Here is a 25,461-nt window from a genome sequence, read left to right as displayed (position 1 = left end):
GAAACATACAAGTAGTGTACTATCAGGACTATATGAAATTGACCTGTGATATCAGACAGATTTATTTTAATAACAGTCTAAACATTGTGTTGAAATAAAATATTGTTATAATTTAAAGGGCCTTTATTTTGAAATGACACATCAAATTGTTCTGATTTTAAGTGAGTGACACATACAAGTAGTGTACTATCAGGACTATATGAAATTGAACTGTGATAGACAGATTTCTTTTAATAACAGTCTAAACATTGTGTAAAATTACATAAATGTTACAATTTAAAGGGCCTTTATTTTGAAATGACACATTATAATGCCCTGCTATTAAGTGACACACACAAGTATTATTATTAGTAGTAGTATTATTAGTATTATTATTATTTAATTAACATAATTGTTATAATTTACAGGGCTTTTATTTTGTGTACTACCAGGACTACATGAAATTGACATGTGATATCAGACATAACATGTGATATCATGTGGATTCCTTTTAATACCACTCCATAGCATAATGTCATGATATTAAGGGGGGGACTTTTATTTTGAAATGTGTTCCTTCTCACGCTTGCCGAAATGTTCAGTGTATGCGCGCTCTAAGAAACAGCGTGGGGGCTAGTTTGACCAAGCGTTTTGAAGTGGGGGCTGGCTTGACCGCAGTCAAAGGTCGGACCCTTGACTTAGTCTGTACCTCCTCGCTGCCTGTTCTCAACCCTCACTCTCTATTGTTTCCACTCTCTGATCATAAACTTATCCTGTTTACTGTCCCTCTGATCTTCCTGTATCTCTTTCCGTAAGACTCAGTCTATTGATCCTTCTTTTCTTAATCAATCTATTTCTTCCATCTTTCCTGTTACCTCTGCCCAATCCTCTCCTGAATCACATGCACTGCTGCTAAATTCTGCCCTTAATGAATCCCTGAATATACTAGCCCCCCTGAAAACAAAAATGGTGACCTTTTCTACCTACTGGTATACTGCAGATCTACATAGCATGAAACAGGTTGGTCGTCAGCTAGAACGTCTCTTCAAAAAAACAAAACTTACTGTTCACGCGAATGCATATAAGTAACATCTGTCTGCATATAGAGATGCTGTTAGTGCTGCTAAGACAACCTACTTTTCTGACCTCATTAACAGTCAGCATAGAACAAACTCTCGGCACCTCTTCTCAACAGTTGATAAGCTATTTAAAAGTCCAGACAGCACTCTTGTACCCTCTCCAGCCCTTTGTAACACTTTCCTACACTTCTTCGACTCCAAAATAGCAAATATTCATAGATCCCTGATCTCTGCTTCTTCTGGACCCCCCTCTCACTCCTCTCATACTACCAACCTCTCTCATTTTAACATTTCCTCCGCCTCTCTTGCTGCCTTTAACAGTATTGACTCTTCCTTTATCGCTAATATTGTAATGTCTTCTAAGACCACAACCTGTGCTCTAGATCCACTCCCCACCAACTTAACTAAAGCCTGCGTACCTGCCTTGCTCCCCCACCTCACTGTTCTCATCAATCAATCACTTCTCCTTGGTCAGGTTCCATCTGTTTACAAAACGGCTGCAGTCACTCCTATACTAAAGAAACCTGGTCTCGACCCTTCTGACCTCAACAATTATCGCCCTATTTCCAATCTCCCCTTCCTGTCTAAAGTCCTTGAAAGAACTGTGGCCTGCCAATTGCAACATTATCTTGAATCACAAAACCTATTTGAACCCTTTCAATCTGGTTTCCGACCCTTCCACAGTACTGAAACGGCATTGGTCAAGGTTATTAACGATTTACTGGTAGCTGCTGATGCTGGTGCTCTCAACATTCTTTTGCTACTAGATTTAAGTGCTGCATTTGACACAATTCACCACTCTATCCTTCTATCTTGACTCTGTGAACTTGGCATCGTTGGCACTGCCCTGGACTGGTTCTCATCTTACCTAACTGACAGAAAACAATTTATTTCATTGGCTGGCTATTCCTCCCATACCTCTGTGATTAAACACGGAGTACCACAAGGATCAGTCCTTGGACCTCTCCTCTTCATCATCTATATCCTTCCTCTTGGGCCTCTGTTGCGTCACTTTAACCTAGACTTCCACTGTTACGCGGACGACACCCAAATTTATCCTAGCACTAGTTCTATCAATAACCCACCCACTACTCATTTAGAAAGCTGTCTCTCTGCGATCCAGAACTGGATGAAGGATAATTTTCTCATGCTAAACAGTAATAAGACCGAGCTCATCCTAATCAGCACTAAAGCAGTCCTCAATCAAACTCCTACTCTCTCTCTCAACTTTGGCGGTACAGTAATCTCTCCCTCTACCCAAGTCCGAAATTTGGGCGTTCTTCTAGATTCCACTCTCTCTTTTACAGCTCACATCAACTCTGTGGTGAAAACTGCATTCTGCGCAGAATAGCTAAAATTCGACGATCCCTTACTCAGTCCACTGCTGAAATACTCCTTCATGCTTTCATTTCCAGCAGACTAGATTACTGTAACTCCTTGCTCGCTGGCATTAGTTCTTCCTCTATCCATAAACTCCAGATGGTACAAAACGCAGCTGCCCGTTTACTCACTCACACTCGCATCCATGAACACATTACACCTGTTCTCCAAAATCTTCACTGGCTCCCTGTTAAATACAGGATTCAATTCAAGATTCTCTTACTTACCTATAAGGCATTAAATAATCTTGCACCTCCTTATCTGTCAAACCTCCTTCTTCCTTACAGACCATCTCGATCCCTTAGGTCTGCTACTGCTGGACTTCTTAAAGTCCCAGCCTCTAAACTCCGTGGCGTCGGTGATCGGGCTTTTTCCAGACTTGCTCCTCAACTAATTCTCTCCCATCTGCGGTCAAACAATCCTCCTCTCTTTCCTTGTTAAAATCTACACTCAAGACTCACCTCTCTTCTCTTGCCTACGGCCTTCCCTCTGTTTAATGTACTATACCACTTATCCCTGCTGTCTGTTCTCGTACTATGTTGATTGTCTGTCACCACTTGTTGTGTAATGTTTCTATTTGTTTTCACAAATGATGACTGTAAGCATCTTTGGGTTTTAGAAAAGCGCTATATAAAAATAAAGTATTATTATTATTATTATTATTAAGAAAAGCAAGTAAAAACAACAATTTAGTCAGTCAATGTGTATTTTTTATTGATTGTATTCAATAAAAATACCAGTGTTTCTACAATATACACTTGTAATTCAAATGTACAGATTTAAGTGTATTTAAAAAAATTACAAATAGAACCTTTCTCAAAAATCTCCCTCAAAAAACAGAAATCTTGGCAAATTCCACCTGAAATATTTTAACCAAAAGTCCTATTCTATTTGTCTTTTACAATACTTCACATGCATGTCTAAAAATGAGGAAACCAACAGATATTCTTCCTCAAGTGACACTCTATCCATAGGATAAGCATAAAGAATTAGTTCATTTAGTTTTATGGCCCATGGCTGAGAGAGTATAACTGATGTGGTTGTTTTGAAATACTGTACAGAGATATTACAGCAGCTAATAAAAAGATCTCTTAACCTTTTTCTATTTCTATTATCTGTTCACACTCTCACTGTCCGAGTTTACTGAAACAGCTCACTCGTCATGTTCACTAAAAGTTAGCTAAATGACAATAAAGATTAGTAAGAATTTGTTAACAGGTGTCTCAACAGCTGCTGTAAATCTTTGATCTCAATAATCTGTGTCTTAGATTTCTAAAAGATTATAATAGTGTTTTAATAAACAAGATATTTATGTGAATCTGAAATATTACATTTTCTGCTCCATCTTAAATTATGCAGAAGTTACACACATTGGCAACAGTCATGTTAATAAGTTAACTGTGGCACAAATTAAGATGAAATGAACCTTTAAAACAAGAAATAACAAATAAGATGCATGAGCAACAGCACTTTCTACAAGTCCTAGAGCCCTGTTACATTACTTTAACTTAACTTAAATTAATTGCAAGTATACTGTAAAAGGAAGCTAAAGAACAGCCTCTCTGACAGAGATTAGTGTGCATCAGTACAAATCAAACACTGAAATGTATTTGTGTGTCATTTTGTTCATTGGATGTAATCACATCCTAAAGATGTCTCTTATAAATATCCTACACATCCCCAGAAAAAAAAAAAAAAACAATAATTGATGTCCTATTAAAATTAAATATAGGACAAACACTGTCATGTGACTGCAAACATATTCAAGACTACAGGATTCAGTCTCTATGGAGAATTTAGAGACAAAGCAGGCTAAACACAAACCTAAAAACAAGTTAGTTAAACTGAAACAGGCAGGTTCATTACAATGCAACCTGCAGTAACTCCGTGTCTGGGTCATTTGTCCTGTGTTTAGAAAGGAGGACAATATCATAGGACTGATCTTTGGTTTTCGTATGTTTGTTTCTCTAGAATCACTCCTCAGTCAGTACAAAATAATCTGAATAGATGAATATCATTCAGTTTCCATTCCACTGAAGCTCAAAACAAGAACAAACAGAGGGTTGAAATGAACTGTAAAAAAGAATTATACTGTACTTGTGCAAAAGTCACACAGTGTGCAAGCCCTTCCCTCATTTGAAAAGAATGAAGGCTTTCCTACTAAAATAGCAGCACAGAAGAGTATATCATATGGATATACTAATATTTTATACAGCTCTGAAAAAAAGTTCAGAAGAGACCACTTCAGTTTCTGAATCAGCTTCTCAAAGTTTGCTATTTATAGGCCTATGCTTGAATAGAATGAACATTGTTGTTTTATTCTAGAAACTACTGACAACATTTCTCCCAAATTCCAAATAAAAATATTGTCATTTAGAGCATTCATTTGCAGAAAATGGGAAATGGCTGAAATAACAAAAAGATGCAGAGCTTTCAGACTTCAAATAATGCAAAGAAAACAAGTTCATATTATAAAGTATTAAGAGTTCAGAAATCAATAAATCAATCAAAGAAATCAATGGTGGAATAACCCTGTTTTTGAATCAGTTTTCAGGCATCTTGGCATATTTTCCTCCACCAGTCTTACACACTGTTTTTGGATAATTTTATGCCTTTACTCCTAGAGCAAAACTTCAAGCAGTTCAGCTTGGTTTGATGGCTTGTGATCATCAGTCTTACTCTTGATTATGTTCCAGAGGTTTTCAATTTGGTAAAATCAAAGAAACTCATCATTTTTAAGTGGTCTCTTATTATTATTTTTTTCCCAGAGTTGCATATCAACACACAAGGTCAAATGTCAAACATGCCGAAAGTCATGGGACACGTCCAGTTCTATATTGAATGCTAATGTGATTTCTATCAGAGTCGGTTGTCTGTTTGCGTGGACAATCAAATCATTATCACTCACTGCTCTGTCCACTGTGGGTGGTAATGCTTTATCTTACATATTCCCTGTGCACACGTTTCACAAGGATGAGACACTTCATTACTGTAGTGTTAGTGTTAAGTATAGGCACTTAACATTCCTCAACCCACACTAAGGCTCACTATCAGGCCTCACTCCAACTCTGATAATTCACATCGGCTTGCCATGACCATGCACCTCAGTCACAAGATAACACCTCACTCCTAACACAGCTGTGGGCATTCTCAAGATATCCTCTCAGGTAAGATTTCATGATCAAGTGTAAATAATAATTTGATCTCTCATTATTTAATATTATTATGTGAGTATAATTAGTATGTTTTACCACTGAAATTTACCAAAACCACTTGACATACAGTTTGAATAAAACATAATTTCTTAACCTATTCTTAACCCATTTAGGTTTAAAGACAAATTACCTAAAGTTACTTTGATGTAGGGAAAAATATCAAATCTGCATTTTTTAGTAGTCCCATGTGACTAAAATACTGGATTAATATTATCTAGTAAGTGATAAAAACTTACATTTTTATATTAAAAAAAAATTAAATAATTATTTTTGACTTATCAAAAATATAAATGATTCAGCAGTGGCTGAAATACGATTTTATCTCTAACACAGCTGCATTTTATAAAAGGGTATACTAATAATGATCATGTTGGGAATATAAGAATAATAAAAACTGCACTTGTCTTTTTTCAGCGTATCACACTAAAACTAGAGCATGTTTAAAAATAAAAATAAAATTACTAAAAAAAACAACCAGATAAAGCAGGTTTTTAGCATTAAGTTTTGGCTGCTTTGAGTGCATAAAATCAGGCTGTCATGTGTGAAATTCCAGTCCTTTGCATGGAAGACATGTCTCCTTATTCTTTTCCTACCCTGAGTAATACACAATTCCTCTGAGCACACACTCTAAACAGTGCACCGTCCACACACGTCTGCTACGAGTAGATGGTGATGACTTCTCTACCTCCACCTCGTACAAGCAGAACCCGATCCAAGCCCTCCATTAAAACCTCCAAAAACTCCATATCTGAAAGAAGCCTGTTAAGGAACAGATGATCATTCAGCATAAAAAGCTAATGAATGTATTTCAGACTGCAGTTCAGTGCAGTTGATGTTAGTACCGTTATGGCAAGTGCAAGTAACATCTAGAGCTGTGTTTATCTATAAATATTGCACACGTATTCCTGGCAGCATTTGGGTAAAACAAGTTATTTGTCTAAGAAAAGTAATTTTATGATGATAAAATACATGTCTGCTGTTCCAACCCGACTGGCACGCCCCAAGAGGCTGAATGTACAGTCCTTTTCTGACGGTATCTTAACCCAAATTTACAATAAAACAGAGAGGATGTTTTTTTTTTTTTATTACACAGTGGTGTATGAAGACTTATTCTAAATGTTAACACTCCCACTTGTTGTCAATGTGACATCTGAAGCAAAAAAGCTTCTGACTGGCTACTTTTTACGCTTCTGGCTCCTCACTAAGCCTGACTTCTAAACCTCTTACTATTCTGTTGAACAACATTGTATATCTTGATTTGAAAGAATTCACAGTTTTGTAACCTTTTGGTGTCATACAAATATTGGTATCCCCCTCCTTTTGGCAGCTAAAGTTAAAAAAAAAAAAAACCTTCAAAAATGTTTCCAAAATGCTTGTATTTTTGCCTTTTTTTCTCTAATATTCAGGCTATTTCATTAGAGTGGGATTTAATCAGTTTAAAAACCATAAAATTGCTTTAGCACTGCTGTACCCAGCAGGCAATTATGTCAGAATTAACAGATATAATGACGTATAATTTTTTTCTGTAGGCCCCAACATTTTTACGATAAGGTAATATGTTAAAAGCTCCCCAGCCGCAACTCTGTACAGCAATGCTGTAAAAAAGGATACAGTTCTCATCACCTCCCTTGTTTTTAGGAGGTCCAGGCATATTAAGCAGGACAAGATGAGCCCCTTGGGATTTGTTGACCACAACTTCATTCAGTTTAACAGCAGTGTGCATTCTTCTCACGTTGGACTGGTTTCTGCAAGAGAACAATGAATGACAGTACTTATTAAAAACAAAGCCGTAAATCTGTACATCTCTTCCAATGAGAGAATACAAGTATTTTTACGGTCTTATTTGCTGCATAGGTTTTCAATTATGGGTCATTCTCGTACCCACACAACATAAATATAAGTATGTGCTTATATTTATGTGCTTCTATCATCTACTGTACAGCATGTTAGCCATATTTACACACAGGTCTCAATATTTAGGTTATCAACAAATCCTACAGCATGTGGACATAAACTCAATATTGCCTATTATGTTTTTATAAAAAAAAAAAAAAAAAACATTTATGTGGCTGTACAATCAAACTATGTTAAATACGTTAAGGATATATTTTTTTTAAATATTGCTATTCCAAAAGTTCACTACTCTGTAAAAGAGTATAACTGCATTAATATGCTATTATATTTGAATTATATCAATGGCAAACAATGTTTTTAAAATTAAAATAATTTCATTCATTGCAGCTATTTCTACGACAAAATATCATCCAAACAAAAAAATTATTTTGTGCCACTTACACACACACACACACACACACACTTACACACATACACACATACACACTTTAAACAAAATAAATTATGACTTACAGATTCTCCCACTCTCTGGAAAGGGGGAAACAAAATACACATGCTTTTAGATTTTGAAGCTCGAATAGCAAAAATTTGTAATTACATGAAATACATAAATATATATTTACAGAGTATGTATATATGTGTATATATACTCACGGTTTCATGTTGAAGATGTCCCGTACCCCTTGGCTAGCTTCACGATGCCTGTTCCTCTCACTGATAAACTTCTCTTTGGTCCAGGTCATGTGGACGTGGTCAGAACTTGGGCTGCCAGTATGAGACTTTGTATTTTTTCCATGAAACATATGAGCCTGGTGGAATAAGAAACACATTGTTGATCAAAAACAAATACTGCATAATACATAAATACATTATTTGTTGATTACTGAAGGGTTGCTCTATGTTAAGTCAACATTGCCCACAAGAGGAAATCAGCGATCTTCTCTCTGGCCAAAGTCAGAGGCAGGAATTTTGGAAACGACTTTAATTCACAACTACGTGCAGAAAACAGGATTTCTTTAAGAGTGATTTATAAAAAGCTAAGAATCCACACAGAAACATGACTAAAAATATTTGAAATCTTAGCTGGTTCTTTGTTATGCAGGTTAAGTTTTAATTCTAGCCTGTACAGAGTAAGTAGTTAAGGATATTTTTTAAGTTAAAGTCTGTTTGAAGCAAGCTCTTTAGGAGGATTTTTAAAGGTTCTTTAGTACAAGAAAATAATCTACAATGAACCATGATAATTAAACAAAATGCTTAAATGGTTAAATAAAACTTAAGTCTCAGACTGTTTTGAAAGAACTGTAGGTTACAGTTAGTTTAAATCAGGAGATTACTGGTTTTATTTTGGTTGTAAACATCAAATGCATACCGTTTGTATAGTTTTATTTATTTTTGTGCATCCATAAGATAATCATAAGATTAAATAAAAAATGGTAAAATGGTAAAATAATAATAACTAAATATTATTGCCCCTCTAAAAAACATTCCTTTACTGAGACCTTATTGAGAAGCCACTGGAACTGCAATTATTTGTTACCATGCTACAGAGTATTCATTCTCTTATATAACAGAGGTGTACAGGCTGTTGCCCTATTGTAATGGCTTGTAAAAAAATCTGGATTTATGTATAATTGCATAAATATATGCAATTGTAATAAACAATACTAACAACCGTAAACAAAAAATAACACGTACCTCATTCTCTAGAGGTGCCGCTCCTGGCACTTGCAGTGTGTTGGGAGTGGGGTCCTTCGGACGGTCCTTTCTCTTAATGGAGCTCCTGGATTCATCAGTAATACTCTGAATCTGCCATAGATCACAGGACATGCTATTTATATATGGTGAACAAAAAATCCCTTATACATTAAACCTCCACTGAAGTCAGTATAATTTTTTCAGTATGATTTATGACTTGTAACATAGCGGATCATTGATGTCAGTTATGTGATGTTAACATGCAAACACAGTTATAACAACTACACATACTGTATAAGACTACTGGATTTTTTATATAATATTTTGTTTGTGTTAGCTGAGTGAGTAATGTCTGTGCAATGTAAGTATTTATAAAAGCTCAAAAGTGAAATAAGATGAACATTCTCCATAATGCTGCATCTGTGAAGAATTATTTTTACCTCTCTTTCCCGCTCTGTTTTGGAAAGCTGCATCTGCCTGAGCAACTGAGAACGCTGCTCCATAACCAGGGTTTTCTCATAGGTGAAGGCTGAGATATCACTCGCATGCTGAACAACATAGACAACAAAAAGTACTGAAAAGGTGACAACATGGATTTAACCACATATTTATCTGCTGGTTTGTAGTGCATTAATGAGCTTAATACTATTAATTATACACAGTTTTACAAAGACAATAGTTAGTTTAAAGTAAATAAAAGTTTATTACTTTGGTAATATTAATATTAAATATTTACATGCATGAAAAGGCACATTTGTGTCTATTATTATTATTATTATTATTATTATTCTTAATGTAATTAATTAATTAATTAAAGCATAATGGTTAGGTACACTGATCAGGGACAAATACTGCATATTATATATGCATACAACCAGTGGCGTGCACAGACATTTTGGGGGGCAATTGCTCAAAGGGGAAAATGGGCACTTTTTAGCACAAGTGGAACACTAAATTATAAAAAAAATTACACGCACATGTTGAATGAAATTTGACTTTTATTTGTAACATTTTCTAAACGTGTGTGTGAGCTGATTTCAGGGCATTCTGTTTTCATTCTTTTTTAATCGCTCAGGTTTTCAAAAGATCATTTCAAACCGGCCTCAGTAAAATCTTAATAATAATAATATTTAAAAAACAACAACAAAAAAACGAAGTATCAAAAGGGCACTTTGGTTGATAAAGGGCACCACCTGATGTCTATGTCTGCATGCCTCTGCATACAACATACACATTTTATGTAAATTTTTGCAGTGTTGCTCAAGTCTAGGCCCACATTGCCTACAAGAGGGCCTCATTGAGCTTCATTGAGGTCAAAGCAATTGGAAGGAATTTAGAGGATATTAATTCACAACTACACGCTAAAAACAGCATGTTTAAAGGTTCTTTAGTAGGCAAATTATCTTTAAAAGAACCTTGATAAATAAAAAATAAACAAAATGCTTAAGTGGTTAAATAAAACTTTAGTCTTAGACTGTTTTGAAAGAACAGTTACAGTTACTTTAAATAGGAGTTTACTGGTTTTAAATATTTTAGTATTTAACATCAAATGCATAACAGTGCACATTGTTTGTATAATTTTATTTCTTTTTGTGCATCCATAAGTAAAGCATAAGATTAAATACTTTTTTTATTTTTATTTATAGCAAATAGTAAATAATTATTAAATATTATTTCCCCTCTAAAAAAAGTTCCTTTATTGAGACCTTATTAAGAAATCACTGTTACTGGATTCATTTCTTACCATCTCCACCACCTCCACCTCGGCGTCCAGGCGCAGCTGGTATATGAACATGTACAGATCTTTCTTCATCTGAATGCTGTTGTCATCCAGGTGAGCCACAGTGAAGATGCGCATCTTGCACTTTTTCCACACCTAAACCCCCCCCCCCCCCAGCAAAATCAGACTCTGTTACTGTCAATTTGACAACTAGTCATATATTCAAACATACACAGCTATTTATTTTCAGGCTGGTACCTTGTGCTGGCGGAGAAGGAAGGGCAGCAGCATGAGGAGACCTCCATCATGGACAATCCACCACACGTCTATGGTGCCCTCAGTCAGACGCTCCGTGTTGCAGGGAAAACTGTCGATGTTCTTAGCCACGAGCAGAGCCTGATGAGCGGAGGTGGTCTCTCTAACTGTCTCTGTGTGGGGAAGAGATTTTTGATTGGCTAACAATAATGCTCTCATTTCCATGTAACTCAAGGAGACGACCAAGATCAGAGAGAAACCAGAAAATCTGATTTAAAACTGAGACAGCAGAGATGTTTCTATGGTCCATATGAAACATAATCACGTCTACACTTTACTAATACTTCTAATGCTTTTTGCACTGTTTAAGAATTGAATGGCAAATAAGCCAGTAGCAATAGATTACATTAAAGCTTTTTTTATGTAAGTGACACCTTTTGATGATTTACTGGTAATAAACTTCATTAATAGTCTCAAATCACCAATTCCTGAGCACCTGTAATCTTCCATTCCCTGTATCAGAACCTACTAGTGAGTCTAGTCTTACACCCCTTACTAATTGCTAGTTATAATTATTTACAGACTATTTTGTTGATTTTACAATAGTCCGTAAATATTTAGCTTTTGCTTAAATATCTACCGGAATGCTACATTAGCATTACCCGCTAATCGCGCTAGCTTTTTAGCCGTTCAGAGGGGAGTATTATCCTAACCCTGACTAGCACTGCTGGAGCTGTTAGCCTCTAATGCTAATGCTCCAGTCTAGCTCTGAAGAAATTCGTTAATCCAAGCTAACTGTAGATAAACAGAAACGGTATACTCACCCAAATAAACCTTTTTCAGAAGAGAAATCTGTGTAGATTAACATCCAGTGCTCGTTTGATTTTAAAATAAAGTCTTTTTTTTATAACAGTTTGGTTTACTTAGTTTAGCTTTACTTAACTTAGTTAGCTACCTCACACCACCACCCAGCAGCGAGACCTGCTGAATTAGAAGTTCCTTATAGTGTCTCTTAAAACGTGTTTTATAATCCGTTGCGCCTCATGTACAAAAATAGACCAGAAAATACACATTCACTGATGGTGCACATTATAATCTGGAGCACACTGATCAGCTCAGAGTTCAGGAGATAGCTAACAAAGGTAACTGCAGCTCCAGGCTATATTTTTGCTCTTCTAATATAAGACATGGTGTCTGTGCTGTAATCCTGTCAATACAGAAAGTTGCCTTTACAGGTTGAAAGAATTTGATTCCATTTTGCATGAAGGTGCATCAAACAGCAGAATGAGTTTAACAGGTTTCCCTGGATGACTTTTATTTCTGTTTATAAATAAGTTATAATCTACAGTTACAGTAGATACAGTAGAGTATAGAGTCATCATCTATTGCACCCATGTTGTACACTGGTGTATGATGCACATGCACATGAAGCAGAGCCCGATTTCCGCAAAACACCAGTTCTTCTTCCAGTATTTCTTCTTCTGCTACTAAATAGTTAATAATAGCCTGTAACTGACCCAAAAATCTGTACCATCTAAGAAAGTGCCTTCAGACTGAGGTTCAACAAATCCAGCCTGGATTTGCTGGAAGGTGGGAAGAGTTAACAGGGTTGATATGTGTTTGGCATGCACTCACCAATGAAGTTCTTCCAGGAGGAGGAGTCCTCAGCCTGTCTCCAGTTGCAGGGCCAGGCCATCAGAACAGTGTTATGCTTCATGCCTCCCAGGCCAGCGGACTGGATCAAGTTGGAGAAACCGTCTCGCAGGTTAGAGCACACCACAGCATGACAGAAGCCCTTTGTTTTTTCTGCAGCCATGGCTGCCTTAATGTTCTGTGAAGAAACAGGGAGCTGGTGTTAAAAAGACCTGGTTGTTCTAACTGCATCCAAACTAATTAACAAATAAGTATTCTTATAAACACAGAACAGCTTTAGGAACTTTTTTGCAGATGGCTTGGCTCTACTTGGCTCAGAAAGTAGAGCTTCATGAAATTAAAATATGAATTTTTAATAGCAAACTTTAAATGCAAATGTTGTCATTGTTTAAATAGAAAAAATACTGGATAGGAAAATTATCATTGCAGCTGCCAGTTATAAAAGATCCCCAACTTTGGGCATGAGTCCAAGTCTCAGGATTACAGACTGAAGTGAGTAATGAACACCACATGGGTGTAACTGCCCTTGGTGAACCTCTGTGAACGTTCATAGCCATGTTTTCATGTTGTCTTTTCTAGCAATTTTAAATGTTTGCCTCAAGTGCACTCCTTCACTTGTGCATACCTTTTCAGAGCGCTTGGCGTCTGCACCCCGGTTCATGTAGATTCCCTGCAGAACGGAGCAGACAATCGTCAGGCCTTTCCCTGCCTTCAGCTGGGACGTCAGAGACAGCAGTCGTGGGTGCTTTACCATCAGGTCTGAGTCTAAACTCAACAGCACCAGCAGCTGAGGCCTTGCAAAAAACATATTTAAGTAATATGTTAGAACAATACTGTAGATGAAATATCAAAACAATCCAAAGACATTTGTTAGAATTACACAAACACTTTAAAAAAAATTAATAGTGAAAAATTATATTTTTGACAATATCATCATATATCATCTATATTCTTGTGCCATATTGTCTCATGTGCGTTAAACTAGATTATTTTCATACAATAACCAAAATCGATATTGTGATAATAGTTATTATTTTCATTTGCTGTGAAGCTTCATGAGTATTACATACTGTGGTAGATTTTTTTCTTCTTTTTTTATATTATTTATTTTGTTATATATGTTAGTTATATGTTTTGGAAAGTTATTTTTGTTTGCAAAAGCAAATAGCTTTATTTTATTTGTTTTTAACTGAATTTTTGAGACTACTATATTTATACTAAATGAAACTAAAACAAATAAATTCTTTAGACATTTTTTCAGGGTTTTGTCTCTTATTGCCAATAATATTCTTATTGCAATAATACTCAGGAACATATTATTTTAGGACCATATCGCCAACCCCTTCTCAACAGAAAGCATGCTTAGTAAATATCATTTATTCTGCAACTTTGTATTTGCTGAACTAAATTAAGCTTTTTTTGTACATTCCAGATTTGTTTTCTAAATAAATTACAGTATTAATGCTCTTTAAACAATCAAATCAAACAGAGAGTAATAATAATAATAATAATAATATGTGAAGTGCAATGAGCATTAGATGAGTTAAACCCTAAAGGTAGAACAGTAATTTTAATTTTATACAGCTGTTTAGCTAAATCCGGTAATTATACAGTGGTGACTTAGTTCGACTAATGTTACGAGCTTCTTCAGGCATAGTAGGAACTGAAGCTTCAGTGTTTTTTTTTTCAGGTCTGGGGTTGTGGAGATTTGTACCAAATTATAGATTTCAGGTCAGTGTTTAGTTTGTGAATAAATATTATGATAGAGAAGAAACGCTTTCTGCTACTGGAAATACTAACAAGAACGTAGAGAGAAGTAATTCTGCTTACCTCCAGTTCTTGGTGTGAGGTGGTGCCTCTTCCAGCTTGATAAGAGCGTATTGAGCTGCATTTAAAGACAACCCTCGGATTCCATCACCCCATTCCTTCTCCGCCCTGCAGGTTTCAGAAATACACCTTTCTTTAGTATAAAGGTAAATAAAAAACAACAAACACATACCCCCAACTAAAACTACATTATTAATTTATGTGTAATGAGGATATATATAAATCATCACAATCAGTCATAAACCTTGTGTATCTATTTATGTTGTATTTTTACTTTTTGACATAATGTGAACCTGGAAGTTATTCTTTATATTGTATAAGAATTTCATGATGAATGGATTAATTAAAATGGCATGGAATTAAAGGACATTCTACTCACCCTCTGTATTCAATGTATTTATAGACGCATCCTGCAAATAACATGCCAAACAGGGCGTACCACCAAGATGATACAAACATAAGAGAAAGACAAAGGCTCATCCCCAAGAATGAAAGAGTCCTATGGGAACAAAGCAAAAGCAATATTTAATCATCTGAATTTTGCTACAAAAGAAACATGTTCTACCAGTTCTACATTCAGTGGGAATGTAGGTATAGATGGAAATTAATTGTGTTAAGTTAAAAGAAAGAGCTTCGGGTATGGTTCTCCTCCCAGACTGTCACACTAAAGCCCTATCCGGATGGGATTAGTTTCTCAGGGGGACGTCTGTAAAAAATATTTGACACTTCTACTCAGTGACTGATCTGGACTGCAATTGAAAAAACAGGAGGACCAGTAGGTTTTTAGGCTTTCTCGGTCACATGACATCATGACTAAAATTACCGTAGGACCAGCGAAAAACAGTAGATAATTCAGCCTGTAATTTTCTCAGAGGACCGTCCAGACAGGGCTTAAGACATCACACTATTAAAAGGGAGGAGGAGATTCAAATGTATAGTATGCAGCTTTTTGTGTTGACTTAAAGCTCAAATTGATCTGACTTGTCCATACTGTGTAACAGTCAAGATTAATTAAAGCAGTAATATGTGAACATTGTGAAATATTACTCAACCGCATCAGTCAACATGCTTCTTTCACTTTCAATGAAAGTGAATCTCTCAGCTTGTCCAAAAATGCATGTGTAAAGTGTGTCCTTTTAGACAGGTTTCAAAATGTGAATTTCACTTTCTGACTGCAGGAGGAACCCACAAGTATAAAAATAAAAATATATAAAAAAATTTTTTGAAAAATAATTCTGGCATAAAGATGCTTTAACTGATAAAAGACACACAAAAAAGTTAAATAGTTAAATTTTAAAGTTAAAGATAGTATACTTTACATATCCTGCATTACCTTACTCATTTAAAAAAATAGATTTACTTACCAGTGATAAAATTTAAAGCGTGGTCTCCAGTTTGGGGTGCGCAGTAGTGTTTGAACAGCACAGGCCAGGTTGACAAATAGGTAGCACATCAGGAAAAACCTGTGCAACATGATACAGATCTATGAGAACTGACCCCTGAATACTGGTATCAACTACCATCACACAAATTGAGCCTATTAACTTGTGACAATGAACTGTTCTGTACGGTCCATGGTCCACGTGCTTATGCGGTCAATACGTCATATGAGTCCAATCATTTCCATTACACACTGAGGAAGGTTAGATTTGTTCCTAATAGCATTTACTTCATAAGGTCAAGTAGATGACTACAAGCTCTCCTATTAAGCAATCCTCATTTCTGTGGTATAGAAGTTTTAAGTAACCTTTTACATCTGTGTTGTAATGACTGTAAATGATCACACTTGACTTCAGTGACGTTCTTTGTCTTTTTTCTCTCAGATCTGTGTTGATTGGAGTAATCAGCAACCAGGTCTGCATAGGTTTTACATTATGTTTGTGGCATGGCTGAACAGAGAGTCAGTGTAGTGCTGAGTGTTACAAAATCCTTAGATAAGATCTTAATCATATCTTGTTACCTGGGGATAAATTAACCTTGCCTGGCAGCTAGAAGAGACTCTTTATTCCAGTCTGTACAAGTCTGTTTCCTCACCTCAATTCCTCACTCATAACAACATACACATGTAGACAAATTGTTGGTACCCCTCGGTCAATGGAAGAAAAACCCACAAAATGTCACAGAAATAACTTAAATCTGAGAAAAGTAATAGTAAATAAAAATGCTATAAAATGAACAAATACAATTCTGACATTGGCTTTTCAATCATGCTTCAAAATAATTAAAACAAATACTCATGAAACAGGCATGGACAGAAATGATGGTACCCTTAACTTAATATTTTGTTGCACAATCTTTTGAGGCGATCGCTGCAATCAAACGATTCCTGTAACAGTCAATGAGATTTCTGCATTCCTCTCAGCAGGTATTTTGGCTCACTCCTCATGAGCAAACTGCTCCAGCTGTCTCAAGATTGAAGGGGCCTTTTTCAGACGCCACGTTTCAGCTCCTTCCTAAGATTCTCAATAGGATTTAGCTCAGGGCTCATAAAAAGCCACTTCAGAACAGTCCAGTGTTTTCCTCTTAGCCTTTCTTGGGTGTTTTTAGCTGTGTGTTTTGAGTCATTATCCTGTTGCAAGACCCATGACCTGCGACTGAGACCAAGCTTTCTGACAGTGGGCAGCACATTTCTCTCTAGAATCCCTAGATAGTCTTGAGATTTCTTTTTACCCTGCACAAATTCAAGACACACTGTGCCAGATGCAGCAAAGCAGCCCCAGAAAACATAACAGAGCCTCCTCCATGGTGTACAGTAGGGACGGTGTTCTTTTCTTCATATGCTTCAAGAGACTCAGTCAGAAATCACATCCACATTCAGTGCAGGAGTCTTAACATGCAGATCCCAAGGGAGTGCAGCGTTCTTTAGCTTCCATGAGGGCATGACAAATATCATGGGACACAATACTTTAGGCATGAGAGTGTATATTTCTGTTCATGTTTTTTTTTCTGGTTTAAAAAAAATAGTAATTTCTGAATACTTTCCAACCACTTTTATTCCCTTATATAAATGGTATTCAGTTTAACTGCTGCAGGCTAAACAGGTAAGTTTATGTAAATGCATTAGATGTTTCAAACGGTCTGTTGTTGCAGCATAGTTTGCATATATGGGCTACATAAACTGCTGAGTTTCTCATACTCACAGCCAGCAAAAGAGCACAAGTTAAACACTTACATAGAAAGAATTGGAGCAACAACATCCAGGGAGGCGATAAGAATCCCGATCTCACAGATTCCTGCAGTCAGAAGTAAAGCCCATGTTGGCTCTCCATTAGATTTACTATGACCAAACACCTACAATGGAAAAGAGAGAAAAGAAGGAAAGACATACACTTTTACAAGCCACTGTAGTTTAGAATCCAAGCTCAGTTAAAGATGTCCTTCCTCTAAATTCCACTTTTTCTAGTTCTTTGTGAAATACAGTAGGTCTCTCTGAGTTGTATATGCATGCTTCAAAATGAAATGCTTCCTTGACCTCCATTGTCTGCAGTAGCTAGTAAAAGAAAATATTCAGAAAAATGAGTCGATCAGGAAAAGCAGCGTCTACGTCAACCAGTAAACTGTGTGGTAAGTCACAGAAATCCACGGAAACGCGCAAGCTGGCTATTCTTCTGCTTAACAGGTAATCACTGAGCTTCAGTGAGGCTGCTAACCATAGCTAGGTAATTAACTAACCCTCTCTTGTAGTAAATACAATAATTTAGAAACCATTGGAAATTGGACTCCTGTAGCCATTTTACACACTCACTCGCAGTTATTACTGACTGTTCCTTTAAGGACTGCACTGCTTACCTGCAAGAATGGCACAAGTCCATCATGTGCGATGGCCTGCAGAAGTCTGGGGGCACTAGTGAGGCTCTGTAGTCCTGCTCCACAACACGAGAAAAAAGAGCCAATCACAAGCACCCAAGGAGATGGCCAAGCCAGAATACCAATCACTGGTGTTCTTTTTACAGAGAACCCAAACCTGTTCAAAACACACAAAATATAAAACGTTAAATAAAGACATTAAACTGCAAACCAGAGTTTCACATAATTTATATAATTTACAGACTAAAAATATTTACAGAATACAACAGCAAGTCTTGAGGTCAGAAACTGGATTAAATAAAATGAACTCCTTAAACTCTTAAAAAAAAAAATAAAAAATAAAAAACCCAGGGCTTACATTCATCAATCATTTAAAGAATTAACTTACTTGTCTCTCAGGACCACTCCCTCTACACAGGCCCCAAACACCACCACACAGGACAAATCTATGTTAAATGATTAAGGGAAACAACTTATACTATAGAAATTAATCAATTTTTCTGCAACTGGTTATTTGAACTTAGTAAAAAATTAGAGTGTCAGACACTACAATCTCCAGTCATGAGCTTCTATGTGTAAGCTGAGTGCAGGTGAAGGATACAGATGATGGAAGTGGTAACAATGGCCAGAATGGTACCAATGGGGATAGACCTCTGAGCGTCCCTCAAATCTCCAGACCGGTTAGATCCTGCCAGAATCCCTAAAAGAAAGTAAAATGCCTGATTTATTGTTTTACAACATAGACAAATATTGCTGTAACAGAAAATGCAACTATAGTTGATCTTTACAATCATTCACAGAGGCCTTAATGTGCGCACATTTTTCTTAGTTTTTTTTCCATTCTTTGCAGCTGGGAATCACCCCATCTATCAGGCCATCTTTCTCTACCTGCTGTTATACTGTATGTACATTTGTGCCTCTACATTTCTTTATATATTTTTAATACCTATTTTTCTCTTTTATTTAGCAGAACCAATTAACCCATCCACTCGCAAGGACTTATTTTATTATATTATATTACTTGCAATTCCTTCGATACTAGGAAGATAAGGACAAGTGCATGTCTTCTCCGATAAATGTGAAGTCAGTCAATGCCTGTGCCAGCCAGCATCACAGTAAGAGCGTCTACCCTACCCACTCAGAGAGAGAGCATGGCTCATTGTGCTCTCTATGACTTTTTAAAAGTGTAAAAAAGTGTAATAAGCCTATATGAGGAGAACAGATACTAGTGCAAGTGTATTGTTGTTACTTGACATTTAAGAACAAAACACTAGTCCAAAGGAAAACAGTAAATTGGTCAGTTCATGGTGAAATGCCAGCTCAACAGCACTGTCCAGGACACTCTGTGCTGGAGAGCCCTTCCAGGCCATTAAGAACTGCAGCAGGGCCATGCACACATTTTTCCAAGCTTGTAAAAACACCTTTATGCAACATAACCCCTAATGTTCTAGCCCTAATCCCTCTTGAACCCTCTGGCTATGTTTAGAATGCCAGCCCAAGTCCTGTTTCGGGCATATCTAGATTGTATCCAGACTGATTTTTGATAGTCTGGATGACCAGAAAGCACATGAAATCTGATTTTGCTATCACGTGGAGGTGGTTTGAAATGCAATTAAAATTGTATTTATACAGATGCATCTTAATCTTGAGTCACTTACAATGCGACAAACAATGTTCTCATCAAATTCCAAATGACAGTAGTACAAAGGTCCAAGAAAAGCACCAAAAAATAGTTACTGACAGTGACCCCATTACCACAGAAACCCATACTGACACATTTTTGATGTCGCACATGCAAATCTTATCTGAATATTTGCAATGGACAGCGGAGGGTCATCTTGACAGATCTGATTTGAGAAACAAATCTGTTTTTTCGCAGTCTGAACATGTCCATAGTGACACTGGGTTAATAATAATATATACCATATTTTTCGCACTTTTACGTATTTTAAGGTGCACTTTCAATGAACATCTAGATCATAAGGCGCATTTTAAGAGACACTATAAGGAACTTCTAATTCAGCAGGTCTCGCCACTGGGTGGTGGTGGTGCGGGGGTAGCTAACTAAGTTAAGTAAAGCTAAGCTACGTAAACAAAACTGTGATAAAAAAGACTGGATGTTAATCTACACAGATTTCTCTCCTGAAAACTGTTTATTTGGGTGAGTAAAGGGTAAGTTAATTACAGTAAGCTTAGATTCACAAATTTCTCCAGCACTTAGGCTGGAGCATTAGCATTAGCTGCTAACTGCTCTTCTCTGAACAAAGAAATAGCAAGTGCGGTTAGAGGGTAATGCTAACGCTGCTCCAGTAATGCTAGCCAGGGTTAGCAGCAGGCTACAGGCCGATAATACTCTCCTCTGAATGGGGAAATAGCAAGCACTGTTAGCGGGTAATGTTAATGCGACTACAGCAGTGCTAGTCGAGGTTAGGAGCAGGCTACAGGCCAATAAAACTAGCGGTTAGTGGCTAATGCTACTCCAGCCCCTGTGTTTGAGAACTAAACAGAAATTCCTGAATAACACTAATTTGGCAGAGTAGCTTTAATGCTCCTTACAACCTGACTGGTAAAATTCCTACATAAGACGCACTGACGATTTTTGGGGAAATTAGAAGATTTAAGTGCACATTATAGTGCAAAAAATACAGTAATAATATTAGGTTAATATAAGGATAATTCAGAGAAGCAGTGAGCAGGAGATTCAACATAATGTCCAATGAGGAGAACTCACATTCACATTCCAATTGTCTGCTAGTCCCCTTTACTTAATATAGTATGACTTGTGTGCATGGCTTGTGTGATCTAGCACAGTTTAGCATTGGTCACAATCCTCTTTTTAACATAAACAAAGTGCAGTGGACTCTTTCTTACCTGTAACTGAGGGAAAGAAGATGCCCACCATTAGGGTAAAATAGGTGGTGATGTCGTTAAAGACGTAGGGCATGTCTTTGACATTTTTAAGTTTTTCCTTCTCGCTCTCAGGCACCTCTGCCACTGACAGATTCTTCTCTAGCACCGTGTCATATGGAACGTAAGTTCCCCACAAGTTTTCTAGACAACAGAGATCATATTTTAAACATCACTGAGTTTATGCAGCTGAATGCACAAATTAACTTATGGATTATGTAGCTTTAGGTAAAGTTTTACCTGAGATTACTCCACTGAGCAGCCCTGGGATGGCTTTGGTCTCGGTCACATTGTTCAGAGCGAAGTAGGGATCACAATCTGCATCGATGGAAGAGCCATTGCAGAACTGCTCCCACAGTTGTGTTGTTACTGTAGAGTTGTTGATGACTTCTGTCTTTAGACATTTCTCAAAGTCATGGTTTTTCAGTGTTCGGTTTCCCAGCAGACAGATTCTAAAAAAGAGGAGGAAAAAATGAATAAAGACAGAGAAAAACAGCTTTTTTTTTTTTTTTTTACCTTTATAGCCTATTTACATATTAACAGGTTTAGCAAAGTGCAAACACTTTGGCATTAAAAGCAGTAATCTTTCTGAAAATTGGAATTTAATACAGTTTTAAGTTTATACTGGAGGAATGGGCACTAATTTGTTAGCAAGGTAGTTAAGATGGGCTAAAAGTATAGATGGAATCTAGGCAACCCAGCTAAGCTCTTCCTTCAGAGCAGTGTACAGGTTATGCTGGCTAGACATTAATTTGGTCCTTAAAATGGCAGAAGCTTTATATTGTTGCTGCCCAATGAAGAAAAAAAATATTTGACAATTTTTAGTTTACTACAAACCGTGAACACAAAAACTGTCCCTTACACTGCCTCAGAATTTCTCTGAAATTACCTGAAATAAACTCTTTCCAAATTATTTTGTTAATTTTTACAGGTTTTATCTCTCTCCTGTAAAGTTGTTATGAACATTCACGTTTTTCATTGTACAGAGACGATAAAATGATATGATATATGAAATGCAAAAAAAAAAAAAAAAAAAAAAAAAAAAAATCTCATTTATCTCTATCCGTGGTACTCACTGAAAGTCTGGAGGGCTGATGGCACTTCTGATGACTCCAGCATAAATGGCCATGATAGACAGGATGACACAGGAGAGGAAGACCAATGCCAGTTTATTGACATATTTCACACCAACAAACACCATCAGGGCCATGAGAGCCAAGCAGCAGGTTCCATACACACGCATGTTATTCTGCTGAGCCACTGGCTCATTCGCCTTGTCCACAAACAGTGCTCCATCTGGAACAATGTACATCTATAGACAAACAAACAGAACAGAGAGTAATACAGTACATGTAGAACTTGTTTATCTCAAGGTCTCTGACACATATGTCCTCATCACTACAGTAATTTCGGTATCTTAATCATTTGTACACTTATCATAAAAAAAAAAAAAAAAATGTTGCACTCAAAGGGAAGGGTCTGATTGCGGTGCTGTTCAGAAGGAAGATGAAGGTTGCTAGGAACAACAAACATTAATAAAATAAAAATTGACTGATACAGAAGCAGTGTTTAGCGCTTGTGTCTCGGTTTAGAGTTGTATTAGTTCCTAACAGTGTCCTGCAATAATCATTTTCATGCAGCTTAAAATGTAATTTATTTTATTGTTGAAGATTATCACTTACAGCCAATGAAAACTCAAATCGGTGTCTCAAAATTTTAATATTATATAGGATCAATTGGTGCTTTTGGCAGTGTGGGCAGTGTGGCAACTCCTGCTGGAAAATGAAATCCAAATCTCCATAAAAGTTGCTAGCAGAGGGAAGCTTTTAGTGCTTACTAAATTTACTTGATATAGAACAGTGGACCAACACCAGCAGATGACATATCTCTCCAAACCATCACTGATTGTGGAAACTTCCCACTAGACCCCAAGCAGCTTGGACTGTATCCCTCTATGACTCTAGTCCCTTGATTTCCAAACGAAATGCAAAATTTACTGACGGTCAGTGATGGAGAGCCATGTCATCTGCTTCAACGCCAGTGCAGAAAATGAAGTTGAAGATGAAGATGTGGATTTCATTTTCCAGTAGGACTTGGAACACTGCCAAAAGTACCAATTGGTCGTATATAATATTCAAATTTTCTGAAACACAAATTTTTGGGTTTTCATTGGCTGTAAGCTAAAATCAACAATAAAAAAATGCTTAAAATAGATCACTTTGTGTGTAAAACATCTATATAATATGAGTTTCACATTTTGAACTGAATTCCTGAAATAAAATAACTTTTCAATGACATTCTAATTTTTTGAGGTGCGATAGTATACCCGATTAAATATGCCAAGACACACAAAAAATGCAGAGAAGTCCAGCTTGTTACGTTACACACGTGACACACAACATCTCTTTTAAACATTTATTGTTTCTTCTTTCGAATAACATTGCAATGTGACACTTGCTTTTAGTCAAATGATGTCTAATCATGTATGTGAGTCAGAATTGTCACTTAATTAGGAGGAAAGTGTTGGAGAGTGTTGTCATATAAAAATAAATAGATTTTATAAGATCAAGACATGTACTCACCAAAAGGATCTCTATGGTTCCCAGTATGTACATGGATCCAGCAAAGGTTGTACCCAAGTAGAGACACAAGCCAACAGCACCTCCAAACTCTGGACCCAGTGCCCTGGAGATCATGTAATACGAGCCACCAGCTGAAAAAAAGCAGAACATGTAAGAAATCTAGAAAATAATCAACTTTATCTATTTATTAAATATACAATTTCCTAAACACACAAATACAGGGGCTATTTTTCAGCTTACCTGGCACCACACCGTTAGTTGCGATGGCACTCATTGATATTGCTGTAAGAAGAGTCTGGTGTAGAGAAAGAGCAGACCAAGCAGACAAAAAATATAGACTGGGTTGTTTATAAAACAACTGAAATAATTAAGATCTCCTGGCATATTACTGGCTCAGCAATAGTAGAGCTTTAGTACATTTTACCAAAACTTACACAAACACAGCACATAAAAACAATGGCAAAGGAACCCAAGATTCCAGCCGTGCCCACGATCCACGTCAGACGGAGGAAGAGAATTACACCCAAGATGTTCTGCATACAGGGCAGATACACTCCGATAAACGTGCCCATCTGAGGGCCCTAAAAACACAAAGAACAGAAATGCACAAAATAAAACATTCGAACCTACTGAAAAGTAAATATATAGATGATCTCAACCAGGATGTGTAATGTTTGTCTTAGCGAGCCAAAAGTGCAAAAAGATTGAACAATATTTAACCCCTTAACAGTCCTTGGCCTGTATATGGGCCGCAGGTGAAGGTGATACAAATCTCTTTATCTCTAAAAACCGTATTGAGACCAAATGTCTTGAGGACAATGAATTGATTCATTTGTATTTAGGAAAATATTGAATTAAAATGTGAAAAATTCAGGAAAGAGCAAAATTTATGATTTTTTTTTAAATACATTTTGAGAGTTGCAGATATACTTCAATATTTTTATTAAAATTACAATTAAGAATTTCAGTAATGTTTCTTGTCAACATTAAACCTTTATATGTAATGTTTAAAGGAAAATCTTCAAGATATAGCTATTTAAAACATTGACAAAGTGGTGTCATGTTACGGGGTTAAATAAAAAACAGAAATGAAAGTTTAATAAATGTATTTTATGACAAACAATATTCTTTTACTTATATATTTAAAACACATTTTAGATGTGAATTATAATTTAATAGAAAAAAATTATATGGTGTAAAAATATTTTAGTTCCCTTGCTGAGTGAGGGGTTGGGTAAAGGTAAGTTTTTGGTGGGGTAAATTAAGTGTCGCCATTAGTCAGCTTTGGCCCACACCCCTGCTTTAGGCAGCTCAGATCAAGACACAGTAGACCTTTGTGTACTTTATGTGCAACATATCTGTGTTTATTCAGTAACCAGCATGAAACTCATACGCAAGTCAGTCAATTAGTTATAAGAGACAAACTGAAGCTGAAACTATGCCTTTAGGCCTTTTAATAAAACAACTTGATTTATTTGTTTCACATAATGAATCTATTCAGACTGTAG

The 25,461-nt window shown here is 36.4% G+C and overlaps 1 protein-coding gene across 1 annotated transcript in view; it reads right to left on the bottom strand.

The window, feature by feature from the left end:
* Positions 1-3,126: 3,126 nt before the first annotated feature.
* LOC103035060 (solute carrier family 12 member 7-like) overlaps positions 3,127-25,461 on the bottom strand; it is a 32,743-nt gene continuing 10,408 nt past the window's right edge. The window contains exons 5-27 of the mRNA XM_007236807.4: positions 24,388-24,534; positions 24,194-24,248; positions 23,954-24,084; positions 22,448-22,683; positions 21,612-21,823; positions 21,336-21,515; positions 19,066-19,164; positions 18,853-18,910; positions 18,447-18,621; positions 17,830-17,948; positions 16,022-16,120; positions 15,037-15,156; positions 14,661-14,765; positions 13,456-13,624; positions 12,813-13,008; positions 11,181-11,350; positions 10,947-11,078; positions 9,643-9,750; positions 9,203-9,313; positions 8,162-8,316; positions 8,021-8,035; positions 7,265-7,398; positions 3,127-6,401 (exon numbers count right to left, since the gene is read on the bottom strand). Coding sequence (XP_007236869.3) covers positions 6,310-6,401; positions 7,265-7,398; positions 8,021-8,035; positions 8,162-8,316; positions 9,203-9,313; positions 9,643-9,750; positions 10,947-11,078; positions 11,181-11,350; positions 12,813-13,008; positions 13,456-13,624; positions 14,661-14,765; positions 15,037-15,156; positions 16,022-16,120; positions 17,830-17,948; positions 18,447-18,621; positions 18,853-18,910; positions 19,066-19,164; positions 21,336-21,515; positions 21,612-21,823; positions 22,448-22,683; positions 23,954-24,084; positions 24,194-24,248; positions 24,388-24,534 — 3,018 coding nt within the window. The 3' untranslated portion in view covers positions 3,127-6,309. The remainder of the gene's footprint in view (positions 6,402-7,264; positions 7,399-8,020; positions 8,036-8,161; positions 8,317-9,202; positions 9,314-9,642; positions 9,751-10,946; positions 11,079-11,180; positions 11,351-12,812; positions 13,009-13,455; positions 13,625-14,660; positions 14,766-15,036; positions 15,157-16,021; positions 16,121-17,829; positions 17,949-18,446; positions 18,622-18,852; positions 18,911-19,065; positions 19,165-21,335; positions 21,516-21,611; positions 21,824-22,447; positions 22,684-23,953; positions 24,085-24,193; positions 24,249-24,387; positions 24,535-25,461) is intronic.

Source organism: Astyanax mexicanus, chromosome 18, assembly GCF_023375975.1.
Source record: "Astyanax mexicanus isolate ESR-SI-001 chromosome 18, AstMex3_surface, whole genome shotgun sequence".
In the NCBI taxonomy this organism is placed as follows: Eukaryota; Metazoa; Chordata; class Actinopteri; order Characiformes; family Acestrorhamphidae; genus Astyanax; species Astyanax mexicanus.
This window is presented reverse-complemented; position numbering and strand designations above follow the sequence as displayed.